We start from the raw sequence: 16,226 nt of genomic DNA, 5'->3' as shown, positions 1-16,226 counted from the left end.
CTATTGGCCAAGGCACACCTAGAGGATTTACAAAAAGTTCTATATTTGCTCTGGAATGAAGGCATTGAATGGCAAAGATTTCTTTTCATTTTTCCAAAAAACACTCCTTCCATTAGTTATAAAATTTTATAGATGATGTTGGCATAAAAGATTGACTCCTTCCACTTTGTATCCTAGTGTGAACACATCCTCTATCTAGGACTTTAGTATATAAGCTCAAACCTAACATTGTAAAGAAACACTCTCAGAGTGTAAGAGTTGCAGTCTAAGATAATAAGAACCTCCTTTGAAGCTCAGAATTGTGTTTACCTTCTGACTCTCTTCCTATTTTACATATGCGTTGTTTGTTGTACATCTCTCGAAGGTCCTCATACATATTCTTCCGCATATTTGTTCGTATACTTCCATCAAGTGGTATCAGAGCAACCTCACTATCCAGCGGCAACGATAAGCAAAAAAGACTGAGAAGGGAAGCTATCTGGATGAAAGAAAAGACTAGGTCAGTAACATTTGCTTCCAGTAAAAGAATGGCGACACAATCCGACACGAGTGTGGAAATTCAAAAGTCCGATGGTAAGAACTTCGCCCTCTAGAAGGAAATGATGTAGGATGTAATCATCATTCGATGACAAGTTGAAGCTATTAGGCACACTACCAAGCCAACCTCAATGTTTATAGAAGAATGACGGTCTATGGATGAAATAGCCAGATCTACCATTCGAATGCATATGGCCGAAAACATCTATTTTAGCATGGCCAAGGAGACAATAACATTCTCTTTGTGGGAGAAGTTACAGGCGGTCTATGAGAAGAAATCCTCCTCATCAAAGTTGATATTGATTCAACAGTTATTCAACATGAAGATGAGAGAGACGGATCTAGCAACCTCCCACATCAACACCTTCAGTCGGGTGTTATCTGAATTCTCCTCCAAAGATATTAACTTCGAGAAGAAGGCAAAGCCCTTGCCCTCCTTTCGAGCTTTGTCTGCATGACCTTTGGGAGGTATTCGTCATGACCTTTGCCAATAGTTGTGCGAATCTAAATCTAGATGAGACGATCGACAAGTCCTCATTGAGGACATTAGGCGAAAATCGATGGGACTCACCATCCACGAGTTGGCAGAAGCCCACCACTCGACCGAGTCAATCAAGCGATCTAGTTGATCGAGAGAACAAGTTGGAAGAACCTGTCGGAACACCATCTGACCAAGAAAGAGGGGAGACCAACATCGGTTGAAGTCGAGGAATAGTCAATCAAGTGACTTCTGCACTCATTGCAGAAAAACTAGTCACAACAATTTTGACTGTTAGTCGATCAAGAGGAAGGAGAGTGATCGGCGATTCGAGCGGAACTTAGGACGATTTGACTCTAACTGTTCTCCAGACGACAACCAAATCAATGTTGCCGACTCCCGATTAGGAGAAATTCTCTCTCTAGAGGACTCGATTATCGGAGAAGTTCTATACATTGCGCAAGACGCACAAACGTGGCTATTGGACTCGGGTGGCACATTTCATGTGACCCTGAATATCGAATGGTTTTCTAACTATTCGATCGGCATCAGCTGCACAATCCGACTAGTCAATAAGTAGGAGTGCGCAATCGCAGGGATCGGAGAGGTCCTCATCCAATTGCCAAATGGTAATACTATCACCCTGCACAAAGTCTAGCATGTACCCATGCTGAAAAGGAGCCTGGTCTCCATCGGCATGCTAGTTGAAGCTAGGTACATAACGACTCTTAGTGAATCGACATGGATGATCAACCGAGGAAATTTGAAAATCGGGAACGTATACAAGTACAATAACTTGTACCCACTTATGGCGATCAGTCCAAAAGGGGTAGTGAACATAGCCGAATCGTGGGACTCAAACTTATGGCATGGTTGACTCGGCCATATGTCTCAAGCCGGATTGGACCAACTAATGGCAATCAGCTACATCCTGAAGCTCCAGACAAAGACGGGCTTTTGTGAGCATTGTTGTTACGGGAAACAGACCCGAAGTCCGCACTCTCTCCACTACGAGATAGTACATCATCCCCTAGAACTGGTCCACACACATATATGTGGACCGATGCCCGAAAGGTCACTAGGAGGCTCCCAATACTTCATCACATTCGTAGATGATTGTACACGAAAGGTCTGGGCCTACTCGATTAGGTCAAAAGACAAAGCGTTCAAGGTCTTCTCTCAGTGGCTAGCCGAAGTAGAGAACCGGTCAAGATACAGAGTGAAGACACTTTGATCCGACAACGGAGGGGAATACACCTCCTAGGCCTTCAAACAGTACTTGTCCGAAAAAGGGATCCGACACTAGAAGACCGTTCAATAAACACCCATGCAAAATGGTGTGGCGGAACGAATCAACCAGGAGATCTAGGAGAGGGTGACGACAATGCTCCAACACTCTGGACTGAAGCTGGAATTCTGGGTTGAGGCACTACAAACGACAGTCTCCCTGATAAATTTATCACCGTCGAAGACAGTGCGGCTCGAAGTGCGACATGCACTATGGTCAAGCAAACAACTAACCTATGACAGACTTCGTATATTCGGTTGTGAAGCCCATGCATTCATCCCCAGTGAGAAGAGGTCCAAGTTGGCACCCCATGCACTGAAGTTTATATTTCTCGCCTATGGAACCGATGGGAAATTCGACTATCGGTTGTGGGACCCATAGAACCGGAAACGGATCCGGAGTAGTGACGTAGTCTTCAATGAAGACTTGATTCTCTTTGTGCGGAACCAATAGAAAATAGTCAACAAAAAGGTTTCCTTTGAAATCCACAAAAATGTCGTAGAAGGACTGACCCACCGGGCCGAATTGGCGATTCGACAAACAATCGAAGAAAGACAAGACAACGATTACTCTATTGAACCCGAATCGGCAAGAGGTTCACTAGTTGAAATAGATTTGACTAAGAGATTGACAAGAGATGAAAGAGATAGAGTCAAAATGACCAAATCACCCAAACAAGCCAAGGCACCGAAAGGTCGCACAGAACCGACAAAGGCACCAACCAATCCTGAAGAAGGGGAGGATGACTCGACATCGTCAAAATCTTATTGCAGGGGCGAGTCATCCAACAGGACTCTTGAAGATGGTTCAACCAATACCAATCGATTGACCGATCCGATTGAAGAAATCGAACCAACAAAATAGGCACCCAGGAGATCCAGACTTTGTCAACTACACGGATGCAGGTGAACCAAGCTCTTACGAAGAAGCTATAATCGCGTCGGACGCCGACACATGGCTACAAACCATGAAATCCGAGATGGACTCTATTCATTAGAACCAAACATGGGAGCTGGTTGAACTACCAGCCGGAAGGAAGCCGCTGCCTTGCAAATGGGTCTTTAAATACAAATATGTATCTGACTCAGAGAAACCCAAATACAAAGCTCGGTTCGTCTCAAAGGGATTCAAACAAGAACATGGGGTCGACTATGACGAGATATTCTCACCACTAGTCAAGATGACCACCCTTCGGCTCCTACTTGGAGTCGTGGCGACTGAAGACCTAGAGCTCAAGTTGTTGGACGTCAAGATGACATTCCTACACGGAGATTTTGGAGAAGACATCTACATGTCTCAATCGGTAGGCTTCATGGTGACGAGAGAGGAAGGTCACCTCGTATGTCGACTGAAGAAAAGCCTTTACAGCTTAAGACAAGCACCTCAGATGTGGTACAAGAAGTTCAACTCCTACTTTAGGCAACTTGTCTACCACCGGTTAGACTCTGACCCATGTATGTATATTCGACAACTGGTCGACAATTCCTAGATCTATCTGATCCTATATGTCAATGACATGCTCGTAGCAGGGAGCAATCGAGCAGAGATCGGAAAGTTAAAGCGGAGCCTTCACAACAAGTTCGCAATGAAGGAACTAGGACAAGCCTGACACATATTGGGCATGAGGATCGAGCAAAATTGGAAGACAAGGACTCTTCGGCTCTCCCAGTTCAACTACATCTAAAAGGTGCTAAAGCACTTCAACATGGAGAATGCGAAGCCAGCATCAACTCCGCTTCCGGCATCAGTCCGACTATTGGACAGAGACTCTCCTTCGACGAATGGGGAGAGAGAGCTCAATAAGAAGATACCCTATGCATCGGCCGTAGGAATTATCATGTAAGCTATGGTGGCGACCCGACCCAACCTTACATATGTTGTAGGAGTCATCCACCGGTACATGCCAAACCTAGGACGGAAGCATTGGGAGGTCGTCAAGCACATCTTTAGGTACCTCAAAGGAACCAAGGATGCACATGTGACTTTCGGATCGGCAAATCCGACCGAAGTCGAAGGCTATACCAACTCCGACTATGCCGAAAACACGGATAATCAGAAGTCGACATCAGGCTATCTTTTCACCTATGGAGGCGGCACAATATCATGGAGATTGAAGCTTCAAGAGTACACGACCTTGTCCACCACAGAGGCTGAGTACATAGCAACATCGGAGGTAGTAAAGGAAGCCATCTGGCTACACCAACTATTAGCTGACTTTTCGGCGGCAAGACGAATCGATCATCCAGTGCCGACCATCTATTGCAACTCTCAAAGCGCAATACACCTCATTTGAAATCCAATATATCATGTGAAGACAAAACACATTGAGGTATGGTTTCATCATATCCTTGAGCTTGTAACATACAAGAAGCTCGAAATCCGAAAGATTGACACCGAGGTGAACATGGCTGATTGCCTGACGAAGCCACTCCCAGAACAATGCTTCGGAGAACTAAGGACAATGATGGGACTACAACAAGCGACCGAGCAAAAGAAAGCCGAACGAGGAGTAGAAGGTAAGCCAAATATTGGCACGATCGGACTAGCCGAAAAGGCAAAGTCAAAAGAATCGAAATGCCAAGAGGCTGCAGATGTAGCAATGCGCGAGGATGCCAACTGGGGAGGAAACAATCAAGGGACGAATGAACCTGCTGACAGATCGAGGAGCACAAGAGCAAGCAAGTGTAGAAAGTAGACGATCGACCCAAGGCCAAGAGTCAAAATCTGACATGAGCCGACTCCTTCCACTTTGTATCCATATTGTGAACACATCCTCTATCTAGGGCTTGAGTATATAAGCTCAAGCCTAACATTGTAAAGAAACACTCTCGGAGTGTAAGAGTTGCAGACTAAGAGAATAAGAACTTCCATTGAAGCTCAAAATTGTGTTTACCTTTTGACTGTCTTTTTGTTTTACATATGTGTTGTTTGCTCTACATCTCTCGAAGGTCCTCAAACATATTCTTCCGCATCTCTTCATATACTTCCATAAGATGAGAATGTTATATACAAATCCCTGTATGGACGCGATAGTTCCATCTTATGTGGATGACCACTGACTCAAGAAAGGGAGAGGACGACCATTGTATTGGCTATTTAGAGTGGCTACAACTTCACTCCATATCTCTTGCATTAACATTATTGGATATGTTGTTTGGTTGGACAAGACCCATCTACACCGTTGTTTCGATAGAGTCAAAAGAGTTATTGAGCTGACCAATTCCAACACAACTTGAGATTTGGAAGTAATAGGAGTTGAGTGGATATTGTCGATGGTGGAAAAAAAAAATATTGTGCTTTTATCACCAAAGTCACCCCCTCCGCCTGATGCTCGTACTTGTCAACTAGGGCCTACCATGATAACCAACATATATTTCCCCACTTGATTGTGCCTTGCACTTGGCATAATTGCAATAGGCGGCCAACCCCCCGCCATATTCGATGGGTTTTTGGGCATTCCTATAGAGCGTGTCAGATTGATTCTATTGCATTTGGGGACGCTACATAATTAGGAGAGCTAAGGTTCCCACGCTGCCACGCTCCAACTAGTAGTGCCTTATGTATTAATAGCCATTGGAACGTCGTAATTCGCCTCATGTGATGTTGATTCCAGATTTTCTGCCAAAACTGGGTGATAATTGTGTGAGGAACATGATATGTGTGCCAAACCATTGCAGCGGGCTCGAGTGGTTTGAGCAGTTAGAATGTGGCGATCCAATCTAGTCGCGAATTGGAAGAAAGGGATGGCTTTGCTTCCTTGACCCGCATAAGGATCGCGCCACATCCATTGCAAAGGGTCCCAACTGACCTTACGTAGCCATGCCTTCTCATTATTGCTCCTATGACGCCTATAACTAACAGATTGAAGAACAAGGGCGATTCACAACAAGGTTGTTTTGAGAATCTTAAGGGTGTTATATCCATTACTCCTCTTTTTTGCCTATTTTGTACCCCAATTGGTTATTCATGTTAGGGGCAAATGCTATAGGGGTTGTTTTAATCTAAGATGGGAGATTTATTGCCTTCGAAGTGAAAAATATGAATGCAACCTAGCAAAATATTTTATGTAAGGCATGAGTTATTTGCCATCATAAAGAATCTCTTAATGATTTATATTCAATATAAGATTGTGAGTTATATGCCATTAAACGTTATTTTACTATGATATTCTGTTTTGTTTCACCATGAAGAAATTAAGTGTTTTGTCAAACAATGGACTTGAAATGTCTTATATCTACATGGGTTGAAACACTTCTTCAATTTAATCATATACCTTATTTGAAGAGCCAATATAATGTTGTTGCCAGTGCACTCTAAGTCATATGCCTTAAGTTCATGATGTTTTATTTACTCATATTACAAGCAATCTTATTGACATATTACACAAGCATTGCAATAATGATACATTATAGAATACAATGTGGCATATTGTACAAGAGAAAAGGGCATAAGTATTTTCATTACACATAGCAATAATAATGTGCACACACTTCATTCTTCCTTTACTATACATTGTACACATGTCCTTATAGGAACATATATTGTGGAAGCATTGTGACATTGAAAATGGGTTAACTTCATAAAGCAATAGTTTGTGCCCAAATCCCAAACACTCAACACCATGTCCTTTGTGGGTGTCAAGATAACTCAACCTCGACACGTTTGGGGCGTACGAATTAATGTACGTCCACATGCATCGACAATTTGGTAGGTCATATTTGTATAAAATGGATGTTTATGAGTATCTACTCAAATGTTTGATTTGAAGTTGGATACTCAAGCTAGGTAGGTTACTATAGCCTTTGGAAATTTCATATGGCAATTGAAAAGCATTTTAATGGATTTAATTGCACATACAAGCCATGCATGTCATGAATGTATTTGGGTAATAGTGGATAAACTTAAAAATATCGGTAGTCAACATGCAAATGAATAGGGATGTATACAAATCATAACTATTGCATGGCCACATGCATGGTTTGTGCTTTCTAGCTTCATGTAGTCAATATGGGTGTAGGGTTTAGAAATATAATATTTGTTCTCTTATGTGTTGACAGATCTACATTAAACTAGGGAGACCTCAACCTTATCCATACAAGCATATACACATGATATTGTTGAGGGTCAAGTAACTCCAAATTGTGATTACGACTATTATGTGATAAGGATCTAGGGGTTATAGCTTATAAGTATGAAAACAAACATACCCAAGTAACGAAGTAATTGAAGTTCGTTCGACTTCCAACGTAACACTTAGAGAATTAGATATTGTTGATGGTCAAGTAACTCCAAATTGTGATTACGACTATTATGTGACAAGGATCTAGGGGTTATAAGTATGAAAACAAACATACCCAAGTAATGAAGTAATCGAAGTTTGTTCGACTTCCAACATAACACTTAGGGAATTACATTGTAAACATAGTTGATTTAATCTTTCTTTTTTATTATAAAGGGGTGCATTTAAGAAGAAACGCATGGCATTGAGTGGTGTTCAATGCACTTGAGGTTGTCATGTTATGGAAATAGGAATGCCAAATCATACACTGCCCATCTCATTTTGTGTGTCATTCAATTTGTATAAACTATCGCGCATTTGTTACTTTCCATGTGCATTTGGCATCAGCACAAACTTAGTAACCAGTGTTTATTGCTTTTATTTTAGCGCTAATTTCATCTCTCAACTCTCGCTCTAGGCATGCCCCTTGTCTCACAAATTTCAAGAAGCTACACTTGCAGGACAATAATAATCGTGTTATGTGGCAATCTTTTGTTTCTTTTCATCCCACGCATTGTTGGGACAACATTTCGGGATCTCGCATTTCCAACACATGCATCCTTTTCGGGCTCAATTAGCAACAAAATTTGCATATTCATTGTTATTTGATGAGGAAGTATGGCTTCCATGATTATAAAAAAACGGCCACTTCATGGAGGATGTATTTTGAAGGGCTTGTTTCGGACTCGAGCCTCGATATTTTGACTATGAATCCATAATGCATGCCAATCACTTTGTTTTATCATACTTGCATGCCCATTGAACAAAAGAAATACAAAATTGTGGAGACATTCACAAAAATTGATAGTACACCTCAATCACCTATTGCATAATTTAATGTGCCAAATGTGTCCAACTTTGTAAACCTTAGTTTTTTTTAATTGAGCAAGCTTAAAGGGGTTGGTCAATTTGCCTATGGAAAAGGTTGCATGGCTACGAAGGCCTCAAACTCGAAAGACATATGACTTTGTCACTATGGAAGAAGTTAAGCTTAGGTTAGATGGCTAAGGACCCGCACATCATTGATGTATTGCAGGAGTAGCATCAACCAACACCTCCATAGGATCCACCCATTACAAGCCTACCTATAAGTACGCGTTTTTTATGTGATTAGGGATCAAAACACTAGAGGTAGGCGTACATTCACGATTGACTCCTAAGGGGTTGGAGTTGTATCTAGGAGTTGCTAGGTCCCTATACATGCCTTCTTCATTCACACAAGTATTTGTGGGGTCTTTCCACGTGCTCCCACCTCAGCTTATTTGTGCGGCATATCACTAGGTTAAACACGTTATATAACTTAGGTTGTGTGATTGATTGAGTGCGAAGCTATGTAAAGACTCCGCGAAAGTTGTTATGATTCTCTTGGGGCTCACATCCAACATTTGCGGCAATATATTGGCAATCTATGGTTGGGCATATCAGTAGCTTCTGTTTGTGGTAGGTGGGTTGAAAAGCAACTGTCTGTCAATGGCATGGTAGATTTGAGGCAATCGGCAATGTCATGTTCAATTGTGATGCCATTTTTATTTATGGTTTAAACAAACGATATCCATGCATTAACGTAAGCACGATCCTTAAGTGATTGGCGGAGGGAACAAGCATATTGGTGGTTGAAAGTGACAAAAAATATTGCCATCCGTTGAGCACATAAGTGGAGTAGCTTTCCACGGAGTAAGAGAAACTGATGATGCCGAGCAACTTTACCTTCAGAATCTCTAATAATACAATCACCATTGTCCCTTTCAAGTATGAACCATGACCAACCAAATATTACGTACCAATTAAACTGGCGAGGCTCTCACTTGATGAAAAAAGAGAGAGCAACAGGCCTTTTCTAGGTGTAGTATAGAGTAATACTACTACTCAATCTATCCTCTATCCCATAATAGTTGCACCTCCTTGCTTCTTCACTAAAAACTGCATGGACACTAATGGAAGTAACTCGAAGTATATACGGAGTCGGGTGTTAAAACTGCATGTTCCATAGATCATAGGTGTGACGTAATTATCCGACCACAATTATTGTGGTATATCATATGCAATGGCCAATAACCCTAAAGAAAGCCATATCTAGTGCTGCTAGTGGCCCTCCCACACACACACACACACATGTACATACATACAAAAATTGCATACATATACATACATAACATACATACATTTACACACACACACACACAATATACATACAAATACATACATACATACATACATACATACATACATACATACATACATGCTTGTAGTGGCCCTCCCACACACACACACATACATGTACATACATACAAAAATTGCATACATATACATACATAACATATATACATTTACATACACACACACACACAATATACATACAAATACATACATACATACATACATACATACATACAAATACATACATACAAATACATACAAATACATATATACAAATACATACAAATTACAAATACATACATACATACAGAGAAGACATCATCATCATAATGGCAATGGCAGCAGCCTCTTCTTCTTCTTCTTCTTCTTCTTCTTCAGTCTCTTCAGAGTCTTTCTCTGTCTCTCTGTCTCTGTGTGTAGTTAATTAATAAAGAGGCACCAGTAATTTATTTATTTATTAATCCATTCATTGGGTTCTGTGTAATCCAATTCCTTCTTCTTCTTCTTCTTCTTCTTCTTCTTCATCTTCTCTGCTTTTCTGTCTGCATTTCCTCTGTTCCTTCTTCATTCTTCATCCATTCATTCGTCATTCTCCTGTTCCTTCTTCATTCATTCATTCATTCATTCATTCATTCCATTGATTTCTTTCATTCCATTCATTCGTTCATTCGTTCATTCGTTCATTCATTCTTCTCATCCCACGCCCATAACAGTCATTCTTCTTCTTCTTCTTCTTCTTCTTCTTCTTCTTCTTCACAGCATTGCCCAAACAGTTCCTTCCATTCGTCTTCTCCATACAGCCTTTACTCCCCCCCCACTGTTTCTTCTTCTGTTTCTTCCCTTCATCTTCTTCCATCCTTCCATCCTTCCTTCCATCTCCTCCTCCACACTCTCATTCTTCTCCTGATAATACCATCGCCCAGACGCTTTCTTCTTCTTCTTCTTCTTCTTCTTCTTCTTCTTCTCCTCGCACACCATTCTTTCTCTAATTCTCTTCCTTCCTTCTAGCATCTCAGATCTGCCTAATCCTTTCTTTACCTCTGCTCGCTGGCCGCTTCTTTTAAAGACTGAAAGATTTCATTCAATGTCACCATCTTTGTTTCCATGACTTCTTATGACAGCTTAGTCTAGATCAGATCAGATCAGATATCGCATACAGGGTCTTGTTTCCATGGAAGACGAGGCGCTGAAGGATTCTTGGACATGGCTAGATGAAGTTCTTAGACTCGACTCTGAAGCTCCATCAGGTAATGCCAAAACAAACGACGCAAACAAAAAAGAGGACGAAAATCTTTCCTTTTGTAGATGCTCTTCTTGTTTGAGGTGCGGGCAAAGAGGAACAAAAAAAAGCTTCCAATTTTAGGACAGGTTTTCTTGATTTAGGTTTGATGAAGCTTCATTCTTTAGCTCAATCAGGAACAATCATACAAAGAAAAGAACAAGAAGCAGACAAGAAGCCATTCCAATTGTTTGATGGCTTTTCTTCGTTTAAGTTAATGGTGGAGCTTTCATGATGCAAACAACAACAGAAAAAACAAAAAACAAAAAACAAAATCAAATCATTCCTTTTTTTTTTAGATTGTTTATATATCTTTTCTCTGTGCTTCATTCGGAAGCTTCATCAGGTGAAATGCGTATCAAAGACTGCTGCTGACCTTCTTCAGATTTCAATAATGCTGTCGTGTAAGGAGTCACATACTGTGTGATTTTCTTGAGAGCAATTTATCGTCCTGAAGCTTTCTTGAGAGCGATTTCTTCCTTCTCTTGATCTGAGGATTCATCACACTGTGGGTTGCTTAAGAAGCTTTTTTCGTCTGATATAATGTGACCAATCCTTTCCTTGTGTCTGATCTCAACGTAAAGATTGATTCCAACAGTGTGTAGCTTCCTTCTGAAGCTTCTCCATTTGAGAAATAATGAACAATCTTTCCATCTATGACATGAGCATGTAATGATTTGTAACATTGTTGTGGTAAGACTAATTCTGAAGCCTTTTTATCTGGTAAAACGTGAGCAATCTTTCCATCTCTAAGATGGCCATGTGAAGATTTAAACACTGATGCGTATGAACAGTCTTTCCATCTCTGAGATCTTGCTGTAAAAGATTCAATCACTGTGTTCTTGCTTGATATAGCTTGATTCCGAAACTTAATCGTGCAAACGGTGTTCTTGAAAACGATTGGTTTTGGAAATTTGATCAGGTATAACGAAAGCTTTTGCCGTCTCAGATGGTTATGTCAGGACTCATCACCGAGTTCTTGCTTGAAAGTCTTTTTTCTGAGAGCTGAGCATCAATCTTTCTAAGGAAAAAGAAAACCTGAGACCCATAGTTCTGTTTTTTGTATTATGATATAATGCTGTGTTGAATGTAGCCATCAATATCTGTGTATTAGTCTTATTATCTCAGGATTTCTGCTGTCTCCTGGCCATCATATTTGTTCTCTTATTCTCTCTATCTCATTCTATGTTGTTGCCCTAACACTAGCTAGAAGATTCAGGGATGTGAAATATTTTCTGCTTGAGGTAAATCTTGATCTGTTCATGTAAGGATTTGTCGATGTATGCCTCTTCCCTTGCAAGGCTTCACCAGAGAAACATTGAATATATACTGTTGAGATAGAGCTGTAGGGATTTAAGCATCTGGTTTTGATGAATTAAGGAAAGATAAAGTCATGGGCGTACAGTTTTATTCTGAACTAATGGAAGGATTGTTGCTAAATGCTATAATTTTGCAGCCATGTCAAATTCTGTGTGGGATGACGATTTTTCTCAAAGTGAAGCTGTGGTTCGAAACTTGTTTCTGACTCCTTCCTCTTCTTTGCATCTCAAAGAATCTATAAAATCAGGTAACGCTGTCGAGAAACAATTTGTTTAACTACTGACATTCATCTAGAAGCTACAATGTTGGAATAAGCTTTGTGATATTAAATCCACGGGTCTCCATACATGTTTCTCTAAGGTTTTGATGTTATTCTTAGTTTCACTGTTTGAGTAATTTTTGTATTTTGTACATTCTAATCTGTGGGTACCGTTTGATCAATTATCATAATTATATAGATTATATTGTATGGATTGATGATTCTTCCTTATACTGTTCGATCGATTATCATATTCCAAAGATTAACTGTTGAGTACAGTGGTTGATATCTTCCACTTGTACGGTTCGATATCTTATACTTAACAGTGTTTTATTAATTGTTTGTATTTTCTAGATTCTGCTCAACAGACCCCTTCTTCTTCATCCTGGGAGATCATGCCTGACTGCAACCCATCTCCTTTGAAGAGGAGACGTATTATGCAGTCTAATAGAGATGATATCATTGATATGAGCTCCCTTCTGATTGAACATCATGAGGTAAGCATTACTGTTTTTTGATGCGTTTTTGTAAGGTGTCCCATTTTCCTCTTTATCAGGATGTATATTTTCTTTCTGAATGGTTTCTTGAGGCCGGCCAAATTATAAATGTATCGAATCTTTCAGTAATTAATTTAGATTAGTTGGAAAATATATATCGTTACCTACTGTATGAAGAACCTACATTTCATTTTCTTTGTGAGTTTTCTGTAGGGATAAGGCATTGTAAATATCTGATGACTTTTTATGTTCTAGATATTACTAGTTATTGCAGATCATATCAGAAAGAAGCTTTTGAGTGATTTCGTTTGTCGGATAATTATGTTGGATTGCGCCTTGAGACTTTAGTTTAACATGAAAATTTATCTCATTATTGACCTTATCAGGAATTCATGTATGATATCTTTTGTTGGATTTTATAAGTTGGTTTGTGTCTTGAGACCTTACATGGGTAAACATCTGATGAATCTTTTAAGTAATTTTATGGCTTATGTGGATATTCTAGGAATTCTTTCTATTATTCTCTAAGTATAGCAAAGAAAATTGATGTGAATTCATCAGGATCGCACCAACTCCTTAATTGAGGAATGTAACAATTTCCAAGCCATTGGTGTGTCTTCTACATGGCTCATGTCTACTGGTGAGGCTCAAACTTTGACATAGCTTTCAACCTTCTCTTTCTTGCTGTTTGCTGTATATATGTTGCAGTGCATTCTTTTGCTAATTTATTTGTATGTTATGAACATGTTCATATATCCAGAGGAGTCACTTAGTTCCATTGAAGATACAGTAGATCATTCTACAGGGAGTAAGATGGAAGGATGCTTTAGTGAGAGTGAGACGAGTGATGTTCAAGAACTGTTCCATGATCATATTCGCCATCCTTTGTGAGTTGAAAGTTTACATTCCAATTGTATGTTTTCTCAATTATCTGAACCTACATCACTAGTTCCTTACAAAGATAGAAGCCATGGGAACTTAGAATTGATTCACTTGTGATGGTCCAGGAAACTTTCAGCTTCCAAGTCCTTACTGACAAGAGTAAAAGGTATTTATTTCATCGAGTTTCAATAGTAGAAGACTTCCATGAACTACTGATTGTTACAATCTTTATTTTTGTGCTTGTAGAAACAAAGAAAGAAAACTGCCATAAAAAATTCACCAACAAAACACATGAGAATTGCTGAATTCCAAACATCTTACATGTTTTCTCTATTGTGGGGTGTAGGTGATATTTTGAAGAAAAAGCCAGAAACAGGTGGGGCTGTTTCTTTAACAATGTTGACACACAAATCATCAAACACTTCTGGTTCGTACATGCGTTCTCTCACTTCGATAGATACCCATTACACTCTAATTTGCTTGCCCAATAAACTGTTCTAATTTAATTACAGGGAAGCTGATTGTAGAACCCTCTGAACTTGGGCAAAGGCATGTTCTAAAAGAAAGTTACAATCCAGTGTTAGCTTATCCATTTGCATTGCTAAAACCGAGTGCAATACAAGGAGATCTTACTCGACATGATATTAATAAGCGAATAAACAGGGAACCATTGACATCAAGAACTACTTCTAGAGAGTACAAAAGCACTTTGCCTTCTCCTTTGTCAGGAAAATCGGTGCTTGCTCTAACAAGGATCTATACAGAGGGCAAAGGTACCATCACTATAATGAAAACTAGAGGCGAAACAAAACAAGAAAAGGTCATAACTTTATGAGAAGCTCATAATGAAATATTAAGGGTTCTCAGATTCTTATACTTTAATGGAAATCAACTGTTATATCTCCATGCCATAGCTTATGACATTAACAACATAAAGCTTTATTGCCATTGTCATCTTGCCCTTCAAACTGAATTCTTATTTCTCTTGCAAGAATCACATGGGCATTATACCCTTAAGAGTGAGTATATCTCTCAAGTTTTTCTTTCTTTCTTGGAAGTGGCGAGAACTTGTTTTTTACATGCTTTTTTTTCACCTTTGAAGCATCCCTTGCTTCCTGAGTAGATGTTCCCCAAAAAGCAAATTTTCTTTTTTATGTTTCCTTTTGTAAAAAGCTTAGGAATGACGAGAAATCAAGGATTTTTTTTTGCTGGCAAATTCGTACCAAGATTCAATGAATGGTGTTGTTTATAATCAGATTCATGGGTGGAAGCTGATGAATGAGGTGGTTAATAAAATGACTTAAAACGGGTGCGTTTGTGTTCTAACAAAGTAAGTTTGGAAGCTATTGCGACTACAAACTATTAGTTGAGATATCCAGTAAGTTGCTTTGTATCACGAGCAGTTATTTTGTTTTAAACAGAATGTTTCCTGGCATGATGGAGATTGGGCTTGTTAGATTGAGGCCATTAAGTTATGGCCTAATATGATTGATTTGCTACTTCTTCTGAGGAATGAGAAAAGGCCTCATCGAATGAGTGGTTGGCTATTTGGATGAATTGGAGTTTGAATATTGCCTTCCAACCATAATCATCTTCGGGAGAATTGCTACTCCGCAGACGTCACATATGGAGGAGACTTTTGCTAGAAAAAAGTTGCGACTTCTGTGAGATTGACGACCTAAGACATTCCAGGGACTCGAGAATTTCCGATGGCTATTGATATATATACATACCACAAAATTAGCTCAAATGGATCATTTTATGAAGACCTGCAACTGTCTTTAGTACAGCATGTGATGCCTGACATGTGCTACCTTATTGCATTGTTAGTCTTTATCATACAAAAAATGTATGTGTTCCGTTGTTAGGCCATCATGCAAAAACTGTATAGCTTCCACATCTTTCCATATGCTAAAGCAAGTGTGTGTATATTTCTGAATGAATATAAGTACATCCATTGGGATGCATGATCATTAGCACATGATTTGGGAATCATGTGAAAATCTGAACTCAGTCTGTGGTGATTTTGCAAGTGTGGGTGATGGATCTGCAAAAAAATGGGAACAGAACATTTGAAAAGATAGGACCATTTCATTTCAGCAATTCAGCTAGAATTTTGAAAATGATTTGGGAGGGGGCTTATGCATAGAGTAGTGTAGATATTTTAGTAACCCTAAAATGCCAGTCACATACATACTCCTTGCCTCAAAGACACTATCAAGAAATGCAATGGCTCCATGGGAGAATGAAG

At 39.6% G+C, this 16,226-nt stretch overlaps 1 protein-coding gene across 1 annotated transcript; it reads left to right on the top strand.

The window, feature by feature from the left end:
- Positions 1 to 10,825: 10,825 nt before the first annotated feature.
- On the top strand, positions 10,826 to 15,191 carry LOC147849789 (uncharacterized). Its single transcript, XM_087337225.1, has 8 exons — positions 10,826 to 10,985; positions 12,474 to 12,584; positions 12,951 to 13,093; positions 13,655 to 13,733; positions 13,854 to 13,980; positions 14,101 to 14,141; positions 14,322 to 14,402; positions 14,488 to 15,191. The coding sequence occupies exons 1-8, from the start codon at positions 10,910 to 10,912 to the stop codon at positions 14,808 to 14,810; spliced, it is 981 nt and encodes a 326-aa protein (XP_087193351.1). The 5' UTR covers positions 10,826 to 10,909; the 3' UTR covers positions 14,811 to 15,191.
- Positions 15,192 to 16,226: the final 1,035 nt, after the last annotated feature.

Source organism: Azolla caroliniana, unplaced genomic scaffold, assembly GCF_043228905.1.
Source record: "Azolla caroliniana isolate FFs.n. ecotype wild unplaced genomic scaffold, voAzoCaro1.0.p SCAF_22, whole genome shotgun sequence".
Classification (NCBI taxonomy): Eukaryota; Viridiplantae; Streptophyta; class Polypodiopsida; order Salviniales; family Salviniaceae; genus Azolla; species Azolla caroliniana.
Note: the sequence above shows the minus strand (reverse complement) of the source record. Positions and strands in the feature narration are given on the sequence as shown.